Below are 25,399 nucleotides of genomic sequence, written 5' to 3'. Positions count from 1 at the left end.
CATTTTCTTTCCATTTTCTAGTGACAGCTGGAGTGTGGCTGAAGCCCAACCCCTGCCCCAGCTCACATCCCTTGTCTAGAGGCTATAATGGCAAAGTGAGTGGGGGAGGGAATCGCCCAGATTCACCCTTCGTCCTCCTTGCAGAATTTTACATTTATTCTGTGAGAGAAATAACAGCAAGAGATTTCCTAATGGAGATTTTTTTTTTTAAATTTGTCTTGGAGGAACAGGATAAATGGAGCCCTTTTGGGAAATAAAGCTTTCCTGGTATATTTAACTCACTCTATTATGCCAGCTCTCTGCCTGTTACCAGACACCCTGTGGAGAGATCAGTTCAGAAGACTTGTTGGGCATCTTGAAGCTAAACGGAATACTTTTTCGGCTTGGTATTGTCAACACATGTGTTCCTCTCTCAAGTACTGGGTTACACTAGAGAAACGAAAAACAGCCTTCTAACGTGATTTATCAACTTTCTTAAAATAGAATTTAAGAAGTGACTTCTAGATTAGTGAGATGGCAAAAATAAACACCAAAGAAGTGATTTCAATAGTGACGATTCTCATTAAGTGCCCATTTCCAAATTTAGCCCATAGGCAGTTTTTTTAATTAAAAAATATTTTTAACCTGTGTTCTTATTGGCTATGAGAAGTCTGGGTGGCTTTTGGATTCTTGGAAGCCATTCTCTTTTCTTCTGTAAATGTATGCTATCCTTTAACCACTTCAAAATAAATTAAAAACTGGAAAGACCGAAATTCAGCCAAGCTACATGAGACTCCAATAACTAATGCAAATCTGACTCGGGTTATGTAATTTGGAAATGGTTGTTTCCTTGTGTCTCACTGGCCTTCTGAGGTCCATATTTGGTTGTTCCATTTAGTAATGGTAGAAGTGCTGTTACCAAGAGCAAGAATAATCAGTAAGCCGCAATACAACTTCTTTTTGTGAATTTCTCGTGAAAGAGAATGTGACCCATGTAACTAATCAGCATTTCGAGGCCAAATGCCTGGTAACCTGGCTTTAAAAGATACTCTGGCTTTGAGAATATATAGATGCTGGCTGGATCAAAATGGCGCCATGTTACTCTTGGCTACTCTGGAAGACCAAATGGAAACAGCTTGCTCTGAATACAAAACAGCCGGAACCCCGGGGCGGGGAGAAGACCCATGCCAGGCACTGGGGAGACACGGTCACCTCACTGGCGTACTCACAGTCAGACGACCCGGTGTGAGCGTGAGAGTTTGTCAGTGAATGTGTTGAGTGGATGAGGGCTGGGTCTGGAGACAAAACAGCTTCAAAGTTCAGGCAGGGAAGGCCCGGCTTGGCGCTGGATCCACCCGGCTGAGTAATCTCATTCTCCTCAGATGCCTTCTGGTTTTCAGCTGTCTTGGGTTTCTTCCTGAGAATAAACAAAGGGCCCTTTGAAGGAACTGACTGCATATTTGGGAAAAGGCATTTTTAGAATCTGTTAAAGATAACTTGACTTTTTTTTCTGAAGGGGGATGGGAGGGAGTCCAGTATGTCCCTTGTTTTAAAACAAGCTGATTCTTGTTTTTTTCCCTCCAGTAATGGCCTAACTGGGAACACATGAAAGCATATGGGCCAAGCAAACAGCACCACATTTGGACTCTGTTGGCTGTATAAAAAGACCCTGTCCCAGAACTTTAGACAGCTTGAGCTACGTATGGCTGACATTATCCAAGAAAGCATCCTGTCCCTCTTAGAGCTTTAACATGGTCTGGAAAAAATGCTGTGGAGGTTTACCGTTCTAGCATTTGTCGGGAAGCTTAGAGACAGGCCCGTGGAGTAATGGGAAGAGCAATGGACTGGGAGTCAGGAGACTTGAGCTACGGTACTAGCTGTGCCTGCAACTTGCTGTGTGGCTTTGGGCACCTCACTTCACCTCTCTGGGCGTCAGTTTCCTCATCTGCAAAATAAAGGGCTTAGATTAGAGGGCCCTACAAAGTTCCTTCTAGCTTCAAGTCTGTTTTTGGAGCACATTGTGGAGTATCCCACTTTCCTGTTCCTATTAGTTTTATTTTAAGTCAATTCATAATTCAAATCAGAACCTAGACCTGCAGGCTGTCCAGATGAGAGGGGTGGTGTAGAAAGTGAAGAGTGGTTGGGAAGAGCTCAGGTTCTTGCAGCTAAGTGGGGGAGGAGCACATACATACTCTTCACCCTCCTCTTTATTCCTCCAGGCCTTAAGCTGCTCTTTGTTCTTAGGTTTAGTCCAGGCTCCCGGGAGTTCAGGAGTGCCAATGGCTTTTGCCTTGTGAGAAAGAGATTGCTGCTGAGCAGGAGAAAGGTGGTGGTGGTATTTAGTGTCAGGAGTAGAAAGTGAAACAGTTCAGCTATCAGTCAGTTCAGGGCTCCTCTCCCCATGGCAATGCCAACGATAGTAACTAGCAAATCAACATCTAGAGCAGATGGACCCCAGACCCCAGGAAAAAGGGATTAGGAGTTCCTCCTTGAACACGTCCCCAGTTTCTGTGGCTTTGTGTCTTTTTCTATCACTATGTAACCAGAGAGTATGGTTTTTTTCTTTTTGGATAGATTATGTGTGGGACATAATTTGTTGTAAGTCGCTATGTTTCCATGTTCTCCTTGTTTCTATGAGCATGGCATTGGACTTGTATACAGAATATTTCGTATTGAAATGTGTTGTACTGGGTAGTCAAATCTGCCCTCGCAGAATATGGTGTTATGATTAGTATGCTGTGTTTTTAGTCCAACAGGTTGTGAAATCAAATCTGTTTCTTCAGAGGGCATGAGGCAGAAATAGCATGGTAAAGATTAGAATTGGGGGAAGGGGGCTTTCCAATATATTTTTCAAAGTGGAGAAAGCCAACATATAAAAAAACAAGTCTCATTGCTGAAGGGGCAACTCTGGGACTAACCTTTGAATCCCATGCCTACCCGGGGACCCCCAAGAATTTGCTACTCTGGTTTACCAGGTTAAGAAAGCATCCAACATCAAAGTCTCCAAGGTCCCCCTCCCCCTTTTCCCCTGGGAGAGCCAGTGCTTCTGCTGATGTGTCTATTTCCTGCAGTGTGGTCTGCTGTAGAAGCCCCAAGAGCAGTGCTCACCTTCCTCGGCCTCAGCTTACCCTGCAGTCCTCTCAAGTCTGTTCCCTGTCCAGGATGCTGGTGTCCACTATCTTGCTCACCACCCCTTAATCCCCTTGTCCTGCTGCGTTCCGATCAGTAAATCCTACAGGTCCTGATAGCCTGGCATTCAAGGTCAGTTCCTTCTCTGCTCTACATTGTTTCACGGGTCCTATACATTGGCCATCTTGGAGTTTGCTTATCATTCCCAGAGCTCTGGAATGTATTTTCTGGGCTCTTCAACTTTACTCATCACTGTTCTTGCTTTGATCAGTCTTTTCTCCTCTCTGCCTGATGAAAAGAGACGTATTCACACTTATTAAATGCCAGCTTCATGATATGCTGCCGTGTGTTCCCTCTTTCAGCAAGGATGACTCTTCTCTGTGTCATCCTGAAATCTCTCAGTACTTTCAGGACTCGTGTTTTCCTCACTAACCCTCATCTTGTTAGTTACATGCTATTACTTCTAGGAGAAAATGACCTCTCTGTGGGAAGGGGAATACTTTAGTTATCGATATATTCCTGCTCTTCATCCTTTCTTTCCTTCTGCCCTTCTGCTCTGCTAGCCTCATTCATTCACTCTTTCACACATTCACTTTACAAATACCATGGCTGCGATGTGTTACACAGATTATGGGCCGAGCAGTGTGGGTCCTGTCCTCCCAGAGTTTACCCTTTCTTTAGTCTATACCGTAAACCAGGGCAACTTATACACAGCAGCCATTCAATAGCTGTTTGCTGATGGAATTAAACAGAGCTGAAATTCAAGTACACTTGGAGACTAGTCCCAGTCTGAATCTCAATTAAGTTTCCTAGTTTTTATGCAGCAGTGGAATCAACCTGGATTGGCTGCTTTTTCATTGATTACATGAAGAGTATTTAATAAGAGTGGCTGGTCCTTGTAATTCATCCAAATATAGGGACAAAACACCAATGACCATTATCATGTATCAGAAAAGAAAATGACCTCTGGTGCTTACAGACAAGGCCTGAGCTAGTTTCAGACATGAGGTTCGGAGAATTAAGGGTGCTCTTTTCCAAGCCCCAGTGCTGCCAAACCACCCAATGACTCTAAATTAACCCTCGAGAAATTGCACTGCTTACGTCCTTGCTTCTTGTCTTGAATTGGATTTTGATACCTGCCTGATATCTGTGCCTCACCTTATGTCTACGATCACCATGGATGTCTGTCCATGGCACAGAGGCATTGTAGCCTCCTCTGCAAGAAGGACCCCTTCAAGACCCACCTACCCGGCTCCTTCACTCATTTGCTTAGTCTCACTATAGTTGTCCTTTTACCATGGCTGTTTCCAGTCACAGACAAGAGCACGGCATACTGGCCATCGAACATTTCCTCTACCACCCTAACCTCTTTCACAATTCTTTGGAAAGACTCCTTTTTCTGAAGCCAAGAAACAGCAACACATAACACCAATCTGTCTGACACGCACAGGTGCTGTTCTATGACCCATTTTTGTTTTTCAGTTTGTGGTTTATTAAGGAGGAAAGAGCAAGCTCTCTTGTAATTAACTGAAAATGCCTTCTTTGGTTGCATAAAAAGGATTGTATAAACATGGCACATCTGAGGATGTGTCTGGACAAGCCTTTGTAGCTTGTACTATCCCTTGGAACCTGTAGAGGGCAGCAGCACACTGGCTGACTCCAGGCAGCATTTCAGAGAACAAACTCCTACCAGAACCTTCCTCCTGGTCACCATGCCAAAGGTTGGTTTGCCAAGCTCTTTCTGGCCTCTCAGTCTCTTTCAAGTTTGTTCTCTCCCCCGCCTGCTGTGCGCCTCTCTCTCTCTCTCTCTCTCTCTCTCTCTCTCTCTCTCTCTCTCTCTCTCTCTTTCTCTCTTTTTTTCCCTCCCTGTTAAAATTATACACTGTTATGAGGTGGCCCCTCATCCGGAAAATGAAAACTTCAACGAAAAAGTCAGACAGGCCAACAACAACAAAGAAAACCCGGGGGAAAGGGGAAGGGGGCTGTGACAGAGAAAGACTTCAGAACAAGAAAGGGGCAGATGTTTCGTAAATATATGCAAAGCAAAACTGGGTGTACCCAGAACACTTCCACAGAAAAACAGGCCAATCATTGTGCACTTCCTCCCGCCACACTGGTGGAGCTCTGCATTCAAAAAAAAAAAAAAAAAAAAGAAAGAAAAAGAAAAAAAGTGTGGCCGCAGGCACCCGCCTTTCAACGGTCAGTGCTGACATTCTGACTGAACATGTCCCAATTGTCCAAAGAGAACAAAAACATTTTCATCTCCCCACTGTGAACATTTTTGTTATGAGAAAAAGGCTGCTTCAAGAAATAGGAAGGCGGTTTAAGGTGAAGGGCAGTCGAGCTAGCCAGCAGAACCTTCTGTGTTTTAACTCTCCCTGTGCTGGTCCTGACAGAAAGTTTCGGGCTGAAAGATAGCAGTGAGCAAGGCTGTGGAGGATGCTGGCTCTCGCCTAACTAGACCATATTGTTTGTGCAAAGAAAGATGCATTAAAACATATGGATACGCTGCTAGGTATTAAGCATGTTAAATGCATGGAAATTAGGCGGAATGGTGCTGTTGGATGTATATAGTTCACACTCCTTCACACATACTGCACACATACAGAGATGGCAATGCTTTCTGCAACATATGGAAAAATAAATATTTTATCTGCGTGAGCTCTTATCAGTCTCCAGGGTCTGTGGAGAGGCAAGTGCTTCCTCTCTCTCTCTCTCTCTCTCTCTCTCTCTCTCTCTCTCTCTCTCTCTCTCTCCCAATTCTCTCCCTTCAGTGAGCTCACACCCTCTCCTGCACATGAACAGCTTCCCACTTAGCAGCCTGTGTGGCTAGGAAAGGGTTACTCAGAATCTCCCTTTCATAAATAATCACTCAGTCATTTAGATCAGCCTTTTGGAAGTAGCAACTATTTCCCTCCTCTGTTTCACACTGTAGAGTGTCTGGGGAGGGTGGGGTGGAAGTAAAGGACTACTGCCACCTGGGGAGGGGGTTTAGGAAAACTGAGCTCCACCAGCTAGCAGCCACTTGCCCAAGGCAGGTTAGTCTGCATCTCAGAGTCTCCATCTTCCCCATCCGTAAAATGGGAACAGTGATACCTTCCAGCTGTGGGCTGTGGCTAAGAGTAAAGGAGAAAAGCCAGGTTGTGTTTAGCACAGCGCTGGCCCAGGAGCAAGTAGTTTCTGAGAGAGCTTTTTGGAAAATAGTAGTTCTGTGGTGTTCAGTTAGCTGTGGAAGTAAGGCGTGTCCACTGCAGTCATCTTTTGAATATCTCGGTCAGGGGCAAGGGCAAAAGGATTGTTGTTGTAGCGAGCAAACTCTTCTTTCCACCCTGGCCTCACTGCCCGCCCCCCCCCCCCCACCTCTCCTGTTCACACATGCCTATCATTGCTGTGGCTGCATTGAGGGCTCCTTGGAGCTGAGGGTCAAGCAAGCTGCACTTGGCCTGCAGTGGCCCATTGGCCTGAACACTATAGGCTATTCATGAAACCAACCTACATAACTCTTGCTTATCACGCCTTCTTACAATTTATCCTTTCACAACTTGGCCCAGTATTCTCACATTAATTTAAAATGTTTTCATGATTAAAGCATTTTATTATCTCAATCTCTTCTCCCCCTTCTTCTTGGCAGGGCTGATTTACAATATTTTTCAGTGTCTTTCCTCACTGCAGTCGGGATCCTGGCAGGAAATAAATGGTACATGTAAAGCCCCCCCACCCCTGTTTTTTCTTGAGACAGGGTTTCATTGTGCATCCTCGACTATCCTGGAATTAGCTCCGTAACTGGCCTCAGACTCACAGAGATCCTCCTGCCTCTGCCTCCTAAGTGCTGTGGTTAAAGGTGTGTGTCACTACTGCCCAGCTACAGGTAAAGCTTCTAACTGAAGGGAGTTTGCTGAAGGAGCTGCGTCCCAAGGAGTGGATGAGACCAAGGGACACTCTCAAGCGATGGAGAAGCACCAGAGATCAGCAGCAATGGAGAGCTGTTGACCTCATCTTTACCGCAGTGGAACTGGAAGGCGAGAGCGGGCACATTTCTGCACTGAGTCAGGATGGCACTAGGGTGGGCGCTCACACTCTTACAGAAGTCTTCTTTAGGCCTGATTTTCAGGGAAGCTAGAGAACAGGTGAGCCTGGGTACTGGAGTCCTGAGACGCCTCTGGGTCATGCGCGAGGACAGGGACTGGGAGGTGGGGTGGCAAGATTCATTTGCATACCTATTGTTTCCCCTTTGCATTTCTTTCACACTTTTCCTCTCAATTATACTTTCTGGAAGGAAAAAGGAAAATAAAATCAAATCAGTCCTTGGTTAGCTTCTATGTACCTATTTTGTCTGTTTGTCATTTATAGAGCAGGGAAACTGAATGTAAGCTCACAAGTAGGGATTTGTTTGTGTTCCTTGCTACATCCCAGTGCCCAGAATAGTGTCTGGCACCCACTGAAGGCTCAGCAAGTTTTAGTGGAGTAGACACACTCATCTCTGCCATGCCAGACCCTCTATACACATCCTCTCACTTCGTGATCACGCAGCAAGGGGAAGCCGGCAGGCTTGAGCACGTGTGCAGGTAATGTGCGAAAACCCAGCACTCGCCTCAACCATCACCTCTCAAACTTTGGGAACAGGTGCAGAGCCCTGGCAGCTCTCAGGAAGGGACCCACTTTTGTCAAGTTCCCATTTTTATATTGTTCCCACCTTGGTGACTATTTTCTTTCATGTATGTAAGGAAGCAGTCTCTGAAGAGCAGACACTGCTAGGGTTATAAGCCAACCTGCCCATGCCCCGGGCCCAGGGGAAGATGAAACACCGCTCTGAGGCAAAAACAGCTGACTGGGCATTTCCTTGCAATTCCAAGAGAGATCAGGTACCAGTTCTTAGGTCGAGGCCTGCGTTCTCTGCAGCACAAGGACTCTGCGCAAACCTCGACACCAGTCTATACCCTAGCGTGACTGTGCTCTTGGCACAGGCATCACTCTGTGTTGAAGCAAAACTCAGATGTGAGAAACTATTCAGATGTGAGGCTTTCTAAGGGACTCCTTGTGCTTGAACATAAGGATAAATTATGCAATTAAGTTCCCTGTGTGATTATAGGCAAAGGAAACAACTTATGGTCCTCTCTCATGTCTGTAAGCACTCGTTCCTCAATGCCCTTCATTGCCCATCTTGGCTAGGAAGGCCTGTCTATCACCTACACAGCAGCTATCATCAATAGTCAAGAAACCAAACGCAATACAGGTAAAATGACTCAAAACAAAACTCTGGCTTCATTTCTTTGGGTTTGAGGTCTGCTAGAATAGCTAAAGACTTAGGTAATATGAATGTGAAATGTCCTTCCTGAACCTAAGAGGAGTATTAGCCCCCCAGGTTTAGCATTTTCTAGTAACAGAGACTTCGGTAAATCACCATCCCATTACCTGCCTTCTACTGTACAGGAAAACTAGTAAGTCCAATTAAAAGGAGATTTCATTTTAAAATGTATAATTATTTTGCATGCAGAACGTCTAAACAATTCAAATTTCTGGCTTTTCTTCGTGGAAAAAAAGCATATATTTGTTTATTAGTTTTAATATGATTAGTTAGTAAATTTTCATTAGTTGCCTGTGGATATTGACTCTCCTTCCCTGTTTTATTTCCTTGTGAGGGATATATTTCTACAGAAATGCCATGTGTACAAGGAATCCTATCAGTTACACAGAGCCATGCATCCAGAGGGCAGAGCAGACCTGACTTGATGGGCTAGAAATATGGTGGAAGGAGCCTAGAGTCCCAAAAGGAAGCCCTGGCTGCTTACAGTTGCAAGGAGGCAACAACATGGGGTGTGTCCTAGAGATCAGGTAGGCATAGGCAGGCTAAGCTGGCCTCAGAGGTTTGACCTGGGTGACATGAAACACAAGCAACTGCAAGGTTCAATAGACTGGCAAACGATGAGCATATACACGGGGAGGGGAGCTACCACCGTCCTGGGAGAGGCACGCATGAGGCAGCCACCAGGAGGTGGGAGAGAGATGGGAGAGGACACTACCCTGGGCATGCGTGCAATGAATGCTGGTAGCTGAAAACAGCTGCGGGTATTGGGACTGCTCACCTAAGAGATGAAGGTGCATCTAAAGGCTGAAGCTACTTGTAATTGTACCTGCTTTTGCAATTGTGTGGTTTGTCGTCGTCGTCATCATCATCATCATCATCATCATCATCATCACCATCACCATCATCATCATCATCATCACCATCATCATCATCAATTAAAGTAAACTAGTTCACTGGAGGCGTAAGGTACTTACAATAGATTTCAGACAAATGGTGTCACTCTTCAGGTAAGTCACTCCAAGGCTTGGGCCTAGTGCAGATGTTCATTGGGGCAGGGGACAGAGAGCGGCTGCATCTAGCAGAAACAAAAAACAAAACAAACAAGGTCATTAAATGAATAGGTCATGATTACAGCATTCTTTGCTCATTTATTTAATGGTTTTTGAAAGAGATAAACTAGGAAACATGACTGCGGCTGGTTCTGCATCTTTTTCCCACGGTGCTTCTGCTGACTGCTGGGATGGTCTGAGACACTGGAGTATCCTTGCAGTGCAAAGCAGCTTTGGGAAACTGAGTGGAGGTTAGACCAGAGAGACTGAGGACAGCCTTGTTCCAACTTGGCCCAGGCAACTCTTCTGACGCTTTACACATACTGGTTGGTTGTTAGCCCACACAAATTATACATATTTGTGGGACATATAGCATAATGATATCATGATGTTTTGAGGTTTGTGTTCATTGTGGGATAGACAAATCAAGCTAATTAGCATATCTATTACCTCACATATTATGTTTTGTGGTGATAGTTTTTTTTTTTTAATTATCTTAGAGCAGGCAGTCAACTGTAAATCTCAGCGGCTGCCTGTAGGAAGAGAATGGAAAAGAGGGGAAACAAAAATCTCTGAACTTATGTCTTGTCTAGAACAAAATTTTTGTTTAGACTAAAAAAATGTCTAAATAAAATTTAGTATTCTTTGAACATCCCTATAGCCTATGTTAGCCACCATTTTATTCTCTGCTTCTAAGAGTTTGACTTTTTTGGATTCCATTTCTAAGAGAGAGCATGCTATGTTTATCTTTCTAGGCCTGGACTATTTCACTTAGTGTTTTCCAGGTTCACTCAGGTTGTGACTGCCTTCTTTTGAAAGGCTGAGCAGTACTGCATGGTGTCCATGTGTATCCCAGCTCTGGTATTTTTGACTCCCTTCAGTCTCTCCCTTGCTACTAGTCAGGCGTTGCTTTGCCTGAAGACAGCCACTTACCTGGTTTGGATTCTTGCCTTCTCTCTGTTCCCTTTGCAGAGAACTGAAGAGTCTCCCTTCTTTATCTTTAACCCCAGGGAGTACAGTCTTAGAAAATGTAGATTATGATCCGTCTGCAGGGGCCTCCAGCTCACTGCCCCCTCAACCCTGACATTCCTGCCTTTTGTTCTGCTCAGGGTCCTCTTTGACCCTGAAACTGATCCACTTTTGTGGTTGGGCAAGCCTTTGTCCTGATTGTCTTCTTGTCTCCAGTCTGCTGCTCTGTGTCCATTACTTTGTTTTCCCTCTCCTCTTGCCTTGAAAGGTAAATTCTTTAACATTTTACCCCACAGGCTTGGTCTAGAAAACCTGCCTGGACCTCAACAAGCACTTTCCCCGAGAGTCCACAGTGCTGTCTGTCTCCAGCTCTTTCTGTAGCTCTACAGCCCCATTTCTTAAATCAGCCAGTGCCCAGGGCACTCACCATGTGCTCACCCACTGTGCACACTGGATATAGGAGACCCTTGGAAAAGATGAGCAGTTCAGGGTCTCGAATTCTTAGAAACTTGACATCTTTAAAGTTAGAAATTTTAAGACAGACCTCACTTTTTTCCTCCAAATCTGTGGCAACCTCAGAGTTTGTGCTACCTCTACTCCATGGCTTGTCTATAGCTGAGGATTTATCCTGATGTTTTTGCATTTCAATATCCAGTCAGCTGCCAAGTCCGCAGCTCTTCCTCTGGCCAACTTTCTTCAATCTATTTGTCTTTGGTACCCAACACCATCACCTCTTTACCACCTGCGGCCAGAACATCAGAGGACATTTCCTGAATGCCTCCATTCTGCTAGTTTCTTTTCATTTTACACCAGCATTTGACATTTCTACCATGGTTATATTAGTGTTCTAGAGCACCAACCCAAAAATGTGTTCCTCCTGTGTGCAAAACTCCTTTGTTTGATGCATTAAATTCAAGTGACTCAATTTGACATTGAGTATGCTATACGGAGGCCCTGATCCAATTTTCAATTCTTGATCCGATAGTTCATTCTTTACATCAGCAAGGCTGCACTCTTTCCCACATGTTCATGCATTTTTCTTTCACTCCAGTGCCTATATACAGCTTCCTTATGGGCCATTAGATGCCACCTCATTTAGGAAGTGTTTCTCAAAGGGAAATAAATGCCCCTGAATCTTCAAGCACTGATTTGCAGGATCCCTTGAAATATTCTACTGATTCCAATCACCATTTGTATCATTTCTCTCCCTATTCTTGAAAATCAGAGACAATATCTCAGGGTGGACACTTCAGAAATAGCCTTAGAAGCAAATTTTCTCTCTGACCCTTTCTTGTCCCCCTCTGTCCTGCCTCCTCTCATCGTAATGCAAGTCACAGAAGTTAAGAGATTCTTTTCTGCAGAGCAGAAGATAGAAATGAGAACCCATTTCCTAAGAGCAGATCACAAAGCTTAAAAATACCATTCTAATCTTCCCTTGCCTTTCGGCGTAGGAACAGGGCATAATGTTCTGGCGTACCTTGTTTGGAAGTGGATTTCAGACCTCAGGTTAAGGAATGGTCCTGTCCATACCCAGGTAGAAGGAATGCTGCACAGAGAGGCCGGCAAGAATCTGAACAGACAGGCCTTGCTGGGTTTCTGTGCTAGTCTACCACCATTAGGTCACACTCCTTTGGCCAATCATATTTCCACATAGTTGTACATTCTCTAGGCAGCTTAAACATGGACAGCTTGCCCTGTATCCGTGTATCCTTGGGTCTTTCTCCTGAAGTCTCTGCTATTAGGTAGACTTGTGGTCCAATGCATTTCCTGAGCTTTGCTCTTGTGACTCTGTCTTTGGCTATAGAGTGTTGGCAATGTCCTTTTATGGTGTGTAGAAAATGGACCATTCCTCTTTTCCTACCTCCAGAGTACAATTTCTTACATATGGATGGGTGCTCCACTGATGTTGGCTGAGTGGAATTCCAAAGGAATAAGTAATCTTGCTTAGAAGGCATAGAAACTGAGGATGAACTGAAAGGGCTTGGAAGCTCATCTACTCCACTGTCCTCATGCGCCTATGCGAAGACTAAGGGAAACAACTTCTCAAAGTCCTAGCTTTGTTAGCAACTAAGCAAGGATAACTGATATAAAAGGTCTTGTGTCTTTAAATATCTATCCGTGCCTGATAAATGCCAATAAGCCCACCAGACCATCATGAGTGATGACCAGACCAAAAGACCAGACTAGAGATAGGGAGAGTTTGCTGGTATACTATGTTTCAAAAATAACAAACTTGTTTCAGTTATTAACGTCAACAAACAGAGCAAATAAATACCATTTTATAGTTCAATAACACCTTAAAATGAAAGTGGATCATAAAAGTGAAGAAGCAGATTTTTCTAATATACCAGCAGTAATAATTATGTTAATACTGAAAATACCACTGGAGTGATAAATGCAGACTGAAGACTAGGATGAGGCTCCTCGCACATCAGCTAAGGTCCTGCTGGAAACAGGCTACAGTAACTCTAGGGTTAAATTCATTATGGCCGGTTGGCAGCCTTGCTGCATTAACACTTCTTTTCCCAGCTAGCTTTGTTCACTCTTCACGCTCTGGATGTGCTTAAATTTGCACTTATTTTTCTCCTTAGAAACGTGCAGATGGCTGCCCCAAGTCACCCCTCATTTTCTTGCCTTGTTTCTTTCCAGAAATAGAAGAAATATTTTTTGTTCCATTTCTCCTGACCTCAAACAGAATCATTTTTTTCTTAGTTCTAAATGAAAAATTAAAACATAACAAATAAACAAAAAACCCAAACCAAAATAAAACTACAACCAAAAACAACTGTCTTGGGATAGTGGTGCTTACCATGGCAAGTAGATCAGGGCTTCTAGGAGCTAGCCCTCATTCTCACTGGTGAGGAGATCTTCCTCTTAAACATCAGTCTATACTATAGACTCTGTGGTACCACAAGGCCTTGCCAACTCATTGTTGCCCAGCAGAGGAAGAAGACGGTAATATCCATCAATCCCTTTTTTGGCTGTATAGTGAAGAGGTGCTATGAATTATCCATTTGCCTTAGCAGCTACATTACCAGCAAAATTGGGTCCAGAAACTGTTCACTGCTCTTTCTAACAAATTGTTGGCTAGAGATTATTAACAGTTTGCCACACTGAACTATCTTCTTTTTCATCTCCTGGCAACTACATTATGGTAATAAAGAAAATCACTGATCAATATTCTCCCACACTGCAGTGAACAATTACCTGGCAATACACAGATATCCTCTATATAATTAGTTAAATGTACATGTTCAGGACACATAATAGTTTACTAAAAGTGTGAAATTTATAATTAAACAGAGGCATAATCTTCCTGTCCTTTAATCAAACCCCTTTCCTTCACATCCTGCTGCTATGATCTTCCAGTTTTTGGCAAACTACCTTCTATCCCTATTTCCTTATTTCTCCGCTCAGGTGCCTGCACACAGTTGAGGGTCTATTAATCAGTGCTACTGTGTGGTCCATCATGTTTGATTGCTTAAAGGGTAGTTAGACTTTTAAAAAGACCCAGTGAAAGTGATTTCATAGGGTTTCATATTTATTCTCTTTTAATGACTTCCATATCCAGCGCAGTTAGTTTTTAGGTTAAAAGGTAATTCTGAGGGGCTGCTGGTACCATAGATTCCACCCACACGCTGGAGCTCCAGCTGTTCTCTCTGCCTCTGCATCACCACTGGGCTACAGAGTCCACACTCGGACCCCAGCATGTCTCTTGATGGTGTCAGATGCAGAACAGGCAGAGGGTCACTTTTTTTTAGCTGCTGCTATGCTGGCATCTGGGCACACCTGCCTTGGAAGCTGGCTCAGAGTAGCTATGGAACACAGTGCCACATGTCACCTAAGGAACTGTCTACTGAGGGCTGATTTCATTGTGGCTTTTGCTCCTCACTGCTCAGAGATCCCCAAACTAACATACAGTGGAAGAGTACTTTCAGGGTGGAAGCCGACATAAACGACACAGTGAAAACAATAGCAACTATTTACTGGACATCTATATTCTCTCAGGGACCACCCATTTGCATATATGAAAACATTCTCATTTGACCTTCCCAGCTATGTTGAGTGTATGGAGGAGGGACAATGACTCAGTGAGCTCATGGAATAAGTCTTTGATGAGAAAGCTGAAGACAGCGAGGCTAGACTCTGCAGGCACCTCATCGGACTCCGTGTTCCTGTCACTCTAAACTAGTTCTCACAGAGCACAAGTGCATTGCTGGTTCCTGCTATGACCCTACAGGGAGTCATTTCCTTGGGAGTCCAGAGTCACTATGAAGGAACTGGCCTTGAAACTACCAATACGCATCACTCCTTCCCAATCTCTTTCTAATTAGAGATGGGAGTGTCTTCTATCAGTCTCAAGTTCTGACTGGCACACAAATCAGGATTTCTGAGTCAGCATGTCTGAGTGTAGTCTGCAGTTCTACGTTTCCGTAAGTTCCCAGGTGATGCTTATGCTACAGGTCTGGGTACCACAGGTTTTCCACCTGACATTCTCTATTCTAATAGGGGTTTGTTTTCGAGGGAGCAGTTCAGCTGAACAACATGGCTTCTGATTCTGGGCCAGTTTGCCAGTCATCAGACATTACAATTTCAGAGGTTTCTGTGAACAACAACAAACAACTGTTTCTAGATCTCCATTAACTTCCCTCACTTTCTGGAACTTCAAAATGATAATGTCTCAAACATGCCACGTTCCCATTTTTACATTATTGTTATTTTTAACAATAATTATCTAGTAATAATTCAAATAACACCTTTCCTCTGAGAAATTCAATGAGCTTTACTAACCTTAATTGTCTAACAGCAATTCCCAGGTGTAGAAAAGCTGTCTCAAAGATCACAGGAAATTTAAAATTGTTCTACTTCCCTCATTTCTTCCCTCTAAAGGAAGTGGTGAGTCAGTGGTGAGGGTTACTAATGCACAGACGCACGAGCTCAGACTCTGAGGCACAAGAGAGTTCACAGCATAAGGGGAAATGCAAGAAAAGAGATAGTCAGTATTGAGGAGTCCAGTGTGTGTGTGGGGGGGGGGGAAGGAAGGGGTGGGAAAGAAAGACAGAGAGAGAGAGAGAGAGAGAGAGAGAGAGAGAGAGAGAGAGAGAGAGAGAGAAGAGAAAGGAGGAGAGGAAGAGGGGGAGAGGGAGAGAGGGAGAGGGAGAGGGAGAGAGAGAGAGAGAGAGGGGGAGAGATTCAAAGAGAATTCAAAGGAGTAAGAGAGGGGAATGAAAATTCTCAACTGTTTGGATGACCTTAGGTGAGATATTTGACCTCTAGGTGGATCGCACTTTTCATTTGTAAAAAGAAAGGATGAGTTTTATGATTTCAAGATCTCTTAAAACTGTAATAGCCTCCCGAGAAGAAAAATGTGGAACTACATAGCTCATCGCCCTGGGAAGCCATTAAACTTGTTTAAGAAATCTATTTGACTTTTAACTTTTTAACTAATTACCTGGAATGAATTCCCAAGTCACTACTGATGGAAACCGGTGACAATCACTAAACAAGGAAGGCACAAAAGACAGCATGGCTAGACTGAGCAGAAACTCCAGCTTCAGCTTCTTGATGCTGTGAGACCCACTTCCAGTTTTACATTTTAGTTCATTAATTAATCACCAGTTAATACTTGTGCCCAAGAGAAATACCTCAGATGGCTCAAAGACCCCAGAAATGGCCCTGCCAACAGAGAGTGAAATCACAGACTGACTGTTTGTCACAGTAAATCTATGTTAATTTTTTTCCATAGAGACCCCTGATTTGTCTTTGATAATTTACAAACTGTTAATAAGAGTTATATATCACCAAAGTCTTGGTATTCCAGGTAGTTCATTCTTATTTAAAACAAGAGAACTGGGGATCAGGTGATATACAGGGTCATGATATTTTCTGGCTTGAATGAAAACCTATCTACAGCACACCCATCCCTTCCCTTCTAAGTGATTTTAAGGGATACTTTCCTGTCTAGAGAGCCTGTCACAGGCCCCATAAGGATCCTAACAGATGCATGATTTTGGGCCAGAAAGATTTCTGATATATCATTCTTTTATGTATTGTCACTTGTATATTTCCTGAACTAACCATTATACTTTTCTGGAAAAACAAGTACTGGGAAACATCACAGTAGCTTTGGTCCAGATCACACACTCTAAGAGAATTTCACTTTCCCTTTTCTGTTCCCTCACCTTGGCGACAATTTTGGTTACCACAAACTAAATGCTATCACATGGTAAATATACTTTTTCATTCACTGTTTAACTTCATGTCTTACTCTTCAAAGTATTTTATACATAGACAAGAAAGCTGAGGTTGTTTAGGAAAGATGATTGTTTGCCATAGACCACAAAGCTGACAGGAGCAAAGAAGGATGTCATATCAGGTTTTAATCACACTGTCCTGAGGTGCAGCATATAGCAGCTTGTAACCTCTAACCCACTGACCTGCCTTCAGTCTTGTCCTCTTCATCTGGGGTCCTCACCATAGACTTTTGTTAGAAACTCCATCAGGGGTCTCTACTGCCTTCTTTTGAATCTCTGTACTTCTTAAAACCCTCCACACTTGATTCATGCCCTCCCTACATTAACACTTGAATCTAAATCACCACCACTACCCCTGCCCTACATGCTAGGGACTGAGTTTGAGGCCTCTGGCACGCTAGGCAGATGCTCTGCCACTGAGCTATACTCTGGTCCACCACACCACTTCTTTTCCACAGGCCTTCATTACCCTTCTTCAGTTACTACTTGGCCCTTATCCTCTCTTTAAATTACTTTTTTGAGGTCTCACATGTCACTTCAACTCTTCCAACCCTAGCTTTAAACTTGCCTTTCTTAACATGTAAAGAGCCCACTTTTCACCATTTTAGGACATTAGGATGCTAATGGCTGGTTCCTGCTGTTTTCACTAGGCATCTTTGTTCAATTTGACCTCAGTCCATCACTGACCATTGAGTTCTGTCCTTGGTAACCTTCAGGTTTCTCATTCTCAACTTTGATGTGCAGGGTTTCCCGCTAATTTCTTCATCATGTGAATCAAGATTACCACTTGTTGCTTGCTGCTGCCGTTGGTGCAAGGTCCCCTCTACCTGTTCCGTTTGGACCTCCAACCCTGCCCACTGTTTCCATGTGCAAACCTTAGTGTATCTGACTTTTGCCAAGTCCTGTTCATTCTGTTTTCTTTCTCAATTGATGAGCACAGCTGCTATGCCGTCACACGCAGCAGCAGGCTAAGTTTACGGGCTCTAGCTTCCTTTAAGCACCTCTGGTTTTCTTCCCCACACTTGATCCTCCCCTCCTAGGCTCTCCTCTCCAGTTCTCACTTGTGCCTACTGGTTTCATCACTGATACTTCTCTGCAGTCAATGGTATGCTCATTCTCAACAGCACTGATCAGTACAACATAATTTCTCATCTGATTTTCAGTTCTTTTAAAGGATCTCCAAATCCTTTAAGGTGGTATGCCTTAGAGTGAGTATATAGAATACTAGTACCGTAAAAAGCATCATAAGAAAGAAAAAGGTTGGTGTGTGTGTAAGCTTTGTAAGGTGGCTCCAATGTTAAAAGCATTGGCTGCTCTTCCAGAGAAACCTGGTTCAAGTCCCAGACTCTGTAAGTCCAATCATAGTCATTTGGAGTTTCAGTTCCAGGGGATCCCACACTCTCTTCTGACCTCTGCTGGCGTCAGCCATACTTAAGGTGCTTGGAAATACATGCAGACTAAGCTCCCATGTACACACATTAACGCAGTTTTAAAATAAAAAGTTGAGCTGGTGTAATGGCTCAGTTTGTGAAAGCAACTCCTGCCAACTCGGAGGAAGCTTCCGAGGACCCTGGGTTAGAAAGACAGAACCGGAACTTCCACACCTGACCTCACTCGTGCTCACGCTTTTCCACAGCCTCCAAGCCTGCACAAGGAAACACCCAACAATTACTTAAAAAATCTTAAAAATGCTTTGGTCAAAGAAATTTAGGAAGCCATGAATGCTTTATTCTCTCTCGTATGCTTACCAAATACACGGAGACAGGTGCTGAGGATCTATATTTGCCCAAGCTTATTAGATTAATAGAATTTTGTTTCACTTAAGAAAACGCCCAAGGAAAACTAGGGGAAAGCTTTTTTTCCCCTATGGTGAAAGTCACTGAGTGACTATATATAGGGTCTTTCTGTTAATACTCCATTTATATTAACCTGTTAATTTTTAGGGGTCAGAAAGATAACACATTTGTATCCCTAAGCTTCTGAACACACCATTTTGGAAATAACAGTATATCATCATTGTCACCTTTCCTTTTGTACCACAACTTTCTTCCTACTCAAGATCTGTAGGAAGTGACATATTCCTTATAAAACCTTCTTGTAAGGAATGCCTTGCCCAATATTGACCCCTGACACTGACTTAGCATTTAGCTAGTTATTGTTACTGTCTTTTTTTCTGTAACATTTGGGAGTGTGTCAGTCCTCTAGGCCTCCTCATAGTTTACTGAAACATCAACACTTACTGCAGGCCTCTGCACAAATTAGGATGTCATAACTATGTTATTGGTTGCCATAGTTATTTGAGGCCTAAACATCCAGGGACTGTTTAGGATGGTAAAGGCCCAGGTAGAATGTATACTTTGTTGAAAAGAAACACCATCTACTATTATTGCCATTGCCTCTACAAATGCCACTGTGTGTCTCTTAGGCTTTTGAAAATGACTAGACCCACAAAAGGCTGTCCTGTTGTTGTTGGCTCTAAGACTCTGCCATAGTTGATACCACACAGAGAGAAGGATAACAGAATACGGAACAGCAAACAAGCCATGAAGGGGAAGCCCTGGAACACACTTTTACACCAAGGAAAATTTCTTTTTATGATCATTAAATCAAGGTAACCTGATGAAAATAAAAGACAGGGCATGCAGCAAATGTCTGTAGAATTCTCTGCCACCTTTCATCCATATACTAGCCTTCACCTCCAGTCAGTCTGGAGACACACTGGGTTGTGCAAGCTAAGGCAGCCAGGCAGTCACTTGCACAATACAAAACCCCCAAAGAGTGAGTTCTGTCTTTTCATAAAACTGGTTCCTGCCACCACACAGATAGCCCAGGGCAGGCCTTCCTAGGCCAGTGCAGAGAAACCAGATAGCAAAGGACTCTGGGTTCTACAGATTAGATGTTATCTGAAGTAGAGACCTAACCTAATTCCTAATAGTAAGTTTGTGCTGAGGCTGGGTCTAGAAACACAGTTTCTGGGTGCATGAACAGGGAGTTTGACTGTGTGCAGGAAGAGTACAGCTTTCTTTCTGAAAAAACTATGGGAACAGACGACTTTCATAATTTATAAGAAGAGTAAGTACTCATGAAATATAGTCTGTGAAGTATTTCACTTCCCTTCTTGATTAAAATACAGAGGATTTAATTAAAAACTATTTTATAAATGAGAATGTTTAATAATGTTTTACCTTAAAATAGGCAAACAACATGTGAGATAGCAGAAATATTCATGAAATTCTGTATAGTCCATAGTTTAAAGTCTTAAAGCTGTATCATGATGCTGGTCATTACTAGTAATTAATAATAGTATTTCTCAAAACGAAATTTTATTGTGGGGTTATTGGCTTGATGAGACTATATGGCTAGACAGTTCTCTGTCATTTCTATACACATAGCTGTCTTTTGGGGTGGCTTACATAGGTGAGAGGGAGTGAAGGGCAGCCTGTGGGGCTGGAGCTGGGCAGGGCTGCTCTTTCCTGAGTCCTGGGAGGCTTTGGCAGTCAGGAATCAGCTTCTTTTTGTAGCCAAAGTAATTTATTTCCAGGGTCTGGGTAAAGCCAAGGATATTAGCATCTTTCTGGGATGTCACTGGTAGGGACGGGGAGACACTGCTGGGGACGTTCTACTTCACTGGGGCAGACACAGGAATGCTTGCATGGTTACTTTCTTTAAGAGTGAGTTCCCTTCATGATCCACAGATGAGACGCTTAAGGCCTGGGATAGGGAGGGGAGGGGAGGCATTTCAGCTGCCTGGCAAATGAGTGTAATCTAAAACACAGTTTTCAGCAGAAAATTCTTTTCCTTTTAAATTTTTAATTCTTCTTCAAAAATGTTCTGGTTACAACCGAACTTTGTAGCAAACCTGAGAATCCCAGACTGAGAACAAGATCTGTAATTCTCTCTGCATCTGCAAAGAGGACTTGCGTGACCCTGGTCAGGTCACCAACCTGATATATGTAAGATTACAGCTAGGAATACACACACACACACACACACACACACACACACGCATATAAAATCACGGACAAAGAACACTACCATTAAACATTGAGCGCTCTCACCTGAAAAGTGGTCTTGACACACATTGCCTGTCTCACACAGTTGTGAGGCTGACGTGCAAATTTATGGGTAGTGTGGAGTTGGTGTAGTCTGAAGGGCAGGGAAGGGTCTTGAGTCTGTGTGAGGGCTGAGAAGCGAGTCTGTGTCTTCTATAAGTTGGGGAGACGCTGTACTAAAGGGGTACCAACCAACTCTAATACCACTTCATTCTTTGTTTCAATGGCATGCAGAAAGCATCGCCTGGAGAAGTTCTGAGAGCGGAGGAGCCCAACACTCAAGTTCTATGCGTCTAACTTAAGGGCACGAAGAGTCCCGTGCCTAGCACAGGTGCGGGCACTGTTCCTTGCTTGGAGTGTCTGAATCCTGGCAAGGTCCTAGGGAGGAAGATGGGATGTTACTGCTCCTGAAGTCTGTTTTTTCCTGTGCCTAGCTCCAGACACATGAATTTATCCGGCAGTCCCCGGAGACAGAAAAGGTCCAGAATTAGCAGGAGCCTCCTTTCCTGATAACCTAAGTGCCCTGACTGAAAGGCAGAGGGTATCAGGAGAATGGTGCACGGAGTCGGCATTGATTTCTCCAGCCTTTGTCTGCGTCTGGTTTCTGTCTCGTTCGGAGGTGGTTACTGTTACTACAAGCAGCATGAATCATGTCTCTGTTAAAAAACAGAGCTTCAATTGTCTTACATAACCCCTGGTAACTGAACATCTAATAATAGCAAGCCATTTCCAGGTAGGGAATCTGTCTACCTCCCAGACACACTCACACATGCAAGCACATAGGCACACATACTCTCAATTCCTCACACAGTGTGACAGACAGGAGGGGGAGAAGGGAGAGAGGGGATGGCCCAATTGATTTTACTGTATTTTGTAATGTATTGAATCATCATGCATCGTGGCACAACCAATATGTTTAGCTAAACTTGTTTAAGGAAGTGCAGGAAATAAACATTCATCTGAAAAGTATTTGAAACAGTAAAGGCTCCAAATTCACAAGGCAGATATATTCTCTGACTCTTTCCTAGTGTACAGAAACATCAAACCCAAAGGACAAAGGAGACAGTTATTTCACTGCATTGGCTGCTCGCTTGCACTGGTTAAATTGGAGTTTCAAAGGACTTTTTCTCATCTCCTTTATATTTCACCAGAGTATATTCCAAAGTTTCTTGGCTCTATTTATTGTATAAATTTCCAGGGAGTGAAAAGGAACTGAAAACAGGGCCTCAGTGTTTCCCCATGCAGGACATATAGCATCACACACTGTCCCTGAACTACTCTCTTTGTGTGTGTGTGTGTGTGTGTGTGTGTGTGTGTGTGGATATTTACATTCATGGGTTTGCACTTCTCTCATGAGCATATCTTCTGTTTTGCTAAAAACTATGAGGACTTTTCACAGGGGATTTCCTCCCAGCCACCTGTTAAGATGATTAACCAAAGTTCCAGTGATAGGAAATGCTGAAAGCATGACTTAAAAAAGTCACAAAGATAAGTTCTTTGTGTGTGTGTGCGTATGTTTCATTTGACAGGCAGAAACAGATGTCCTGTCTGTTCCTGAATCACTCTCTTGCCTTATTCCTTTGAGGACGGGTCACTCTGAACTAGAGCATCACCATCTGGCAAGAATGGATGGTTAGCGAGTCCTGCAGACCTCCCTGTCTCTGCATCCCAATGCTGGGACTGCAGGCACATGCAGCTATGTGCAGCATTTTATGTGGGTTCCTGGGGTTCTGAACTCAAGTCCTCATGATTGCAAAGCAAGCAATCTTACTAAATGAGGCATCTCCCCAGCCCCTAAAGATAAATTTTTTCTTTAAATCACTATTGATTGAGGATCAAATGGGGTCTGGATAGAGAGTTAAAATACTTATGAGGAAAAATATTACAAAGATATCCATGCCTCATATTTTCCTCTTATGGGAAGTCACACCCAGGATTTAACTTTAATGCATGCACCCCCAGGAGTCAGTACCCCCAGATATCATGGGAAACTTTATGGAAAATTACAGAGAGATTACATCCTGCTACTCATTTGGGGTAAGCACACAGGACGAAAACTTTCTTCTCTCCTTTGATTGCTCTGTACTCTGAAACAGTAGATTAGACTAGTTCAAACCAAGCACTGTCCTTGGAGGACCAGTGCCTGGCTATTCCACAAGCTCCTCAGTTGCACTGGCTACCGAAAGGCAGAGTGTGTTCCTGCAAATCGGATGAACTTTGCTTACTTCCTTTAGGAGTTACCCCAATCCATAAAAGCAGGAAAGCTTTGGATTAGAGAAGAAAAGAAGTAAAAGAAAAGAAGAGGGAAGAGAAGAGCTCTATTATTATTGCTACCTGAACATCTGGCTAAAGCTGACCAAAAAAATCTTGATTAGTATTCTCTGGTGGTTTTGCTACATGCCATATGGATATTAAAGGAAATGAGTTCTATTTCCCCCCGCACAAATATCCAAATGCAGAGCAGTGGGGAGGGATCTTGACCAATGACTCGCCTGCATCACAGCAGGATCGCAGTGGTGGGATGCAGCTGTTGGGGCTAGACTCTTCTGTTTATTTCATAGGCTGTGTGAATTAAATTATTCTTAAAGTTGGTATGCTGGTGGACTAAAAGTTTTAATAAAAACAGCCTTGAGACACCACAATTTTCTCCACAAAGTCTATTTCCTCTAACTATTGTGAATATTGCCAAATGGTTCCTACTTAGAGAAGAATACAGCTTTGCCTCTCTTCTTGGTTTCAGACACCAGGCTCAGTCCATGTTTGTGTGAGATGACTACACTTACCTGAGATTTTAGGCACTATGTCAGCCAGTTTCTTCACAGTGGTGAGTCTGGCAGCTAAGCAAGGACTTGGTGGGCCACACAAAAAATGGATTGTGATGTTACTTTGCATTGCAACAGCAAAGTATTTCTGGATCATTGCTGACAAGTAGATCATAATAACCATATGTGGGCAACAAACCACACGGCATTGTATCAGAAGCTTGGAACTAATATTTCCAAATGATTCTGTGAGGGTTATTTTTTTGGATACTTTTTCCTGCCCCTTTCAATAACCATTTATAGACTGTCTGCTGTCAATGATGGACTCCTTATTCACAAAAGGGAGCTGGACCATGCCAGATACTCACCATGTTCTTTCTCTTCTACACTGAGTAAAACATCAGCAAAATACTAAGTCCAGCTGGTTTTGAGGCCGGTAGGCAATCCGTTGGTAGTAACTGGTCTGATGATGGAAATGGGGTCATTGATGATAGTGGAAATTGCTAGTTTGAACTCATGGGGCCAAATGAGCAACTCTCAGCACACTGCTTACACCTCCCAACAAATGTCCGAAGCTCTGGGAATTTGAAAAGCCTAATATGGTCTGAGGCAGTTTTATAGGTATTCTAGCGGTCATACAAGAAGATGTAGATGTCCATCTGGTAAGCTTCTCTGTATTTGTGTAATATTTAGGATACATCTGAGGGCCCATCTTAACTACTGGATTCATTTATAGGAACCCAGCAATTAATTATTGTAAAATAAACTTCTCCAAAGCAATTAATTGAGAAGCCAGTTGGTAATCAAGATATCAAAAAGCAGTGTTGCTAGAATAAGCCAAGTTAGAATTCTCTAAAGTGATGGCAGAGGAACTGAAGAAACTACAGGGTGGTTTAACGGAATGGTACCTGGGTACCTCAGAAGATTTTGAATTTCTATCTGTTTCTAAACTCTCGTAGAGCACAGGTACAGCAGGGAAATGCATATTCCCGCATGTGAAACCAGGTGTTAGGAGGGCTGGCTCTTAGGCTTCCCTCCAGTCACCTTGTAAAAAGAGCAAGGAGGCAGCAGTTCCCCCTCCTTGTTTAGGTAAGCAGCGCTTATCAGTTGCTTCTGATCAGTGTCTGGTGCTTGCTGTGTTGTTAGCTCAAGAAGCCATGGAATATATACTGAGGTTGAGTATTTTTCATTTACCCAAGGGAAAACACAAGCAATATTTTTGCCTTTCTTTGTCTTTCAACGTCTCCTTTCACATCAGACCGATGCCTGAGGTGAAAACGATCATTCATGTACTAATGAAGAGGCTCCATGCCCACAAAGCCACCACCAAGCTCATGCATGCTTATCTGATTGGACTATTTACATCTTGGCTATTTCTCCTCCTTCTAACTTGTTTATAAAAATCCCTGGTAAGCATAAATCTGCAAAAGCAAAACAAATAAGACAAACCGGCTCTGTTTGAAGAATCTGTCCTAGTTAAAGCAGTGTAGTAAAACATTCTACTGCTGTGGGGGTGCAGGAAGCTTTAAAAAGCACTTCCATCTCAGGAGAGACAAAACGAAATGCATCCACGACAGTCTCCTATGTGGTGATTGTTTTCTCCCTTTCAAAATGAATGCTACATATTGGGTTTAGAGTCTGGTATGCAGACATGGGTATTTCTCCCAATAGTTCTCAGGCCAATGCATTCTCCAAGCCAAGCGGGTCCAGAGCTTGCAGAGCTAGCCTTACAGAGACAAAGGAGCCACACAGAAAGCCCAGCACCTAGAGCTTATATCATATCCTGAGCAGGTAGTCTGGTTACCCATGACTCGCTCCTTTCCATCTCTGCCTTATTCACTGCTGCTTTCATTCCCTTCACCTAGAATGCCCCCTGTCTGCCTCTCTTTTCCTGATCAAA

General features: G+C 43.4%; 1 protein-coding gene across 36 annotated transcripts in view; it reads right to left on the bottom strand.

Moving 5' to 3' along the window:
• Zbtb20 (zinc finger and BTB domain containing 20) overlaps nucleotides 1–25,399 on the bottom strand; it is a 766,528-nt gene that overhangs the window by 41,645 nt on the left and 699,484 nt on the right. For 18 of the 36 annotated variants that reach the window (XM_075962725.1, XM_075962754.1, XM_075962775.1 and 15 more), the window contains 3 exons: nucleotides 9,388–9,488; nucleotides 7,326–7,377; nucleotides 1,209–1,396 (listed from right to left, as the gene is read on the bottom strand). In XM_075962725.1, the coding sequence (XP_075818840.1) occupies nucleotides 1,209–1,396; nucleotides 7,326–7,345 (208 nt within the window). In that variant the 5' untranslated portion in view covers nucleotides 7,346–7,377; nucleotides 9,388–9,488. Of the gene's footprint in view, nucleotides 1–1,208; nucleotides 1,397–1,761; nucleotides 1,925–7,325; nucleotides 7,378–9,387; nucleotides 9,489–25,399 lie in introns of all 36 variants that reach the window. The other 18 variants (XM_075962896.1, XM_075962892.1, XM_075962913.1 and 15 more) reach the window with 2 other exon arrangements.

The sequence above is a fragment of the Microtus pennsylvanicus genome, chromosome 1 (genome assembly GCF_037038515.1).
Source record: "Microtus pennsylvanicus isolate mMicPen1 chromosome 1, mMicPen1.hap1, whole genome shotgun sequence".
Lineage (NCBI taxonomy): Eukaryota > Metazoa > Chordata > Mammalia > Rodentia > Cricetidae > Microtus > Microtus pennsylvanicus.
Note: the sequence above shows the minus strand (reverse complement) of the source record. Positions and strands in the feature narration are given on the sequence as shown.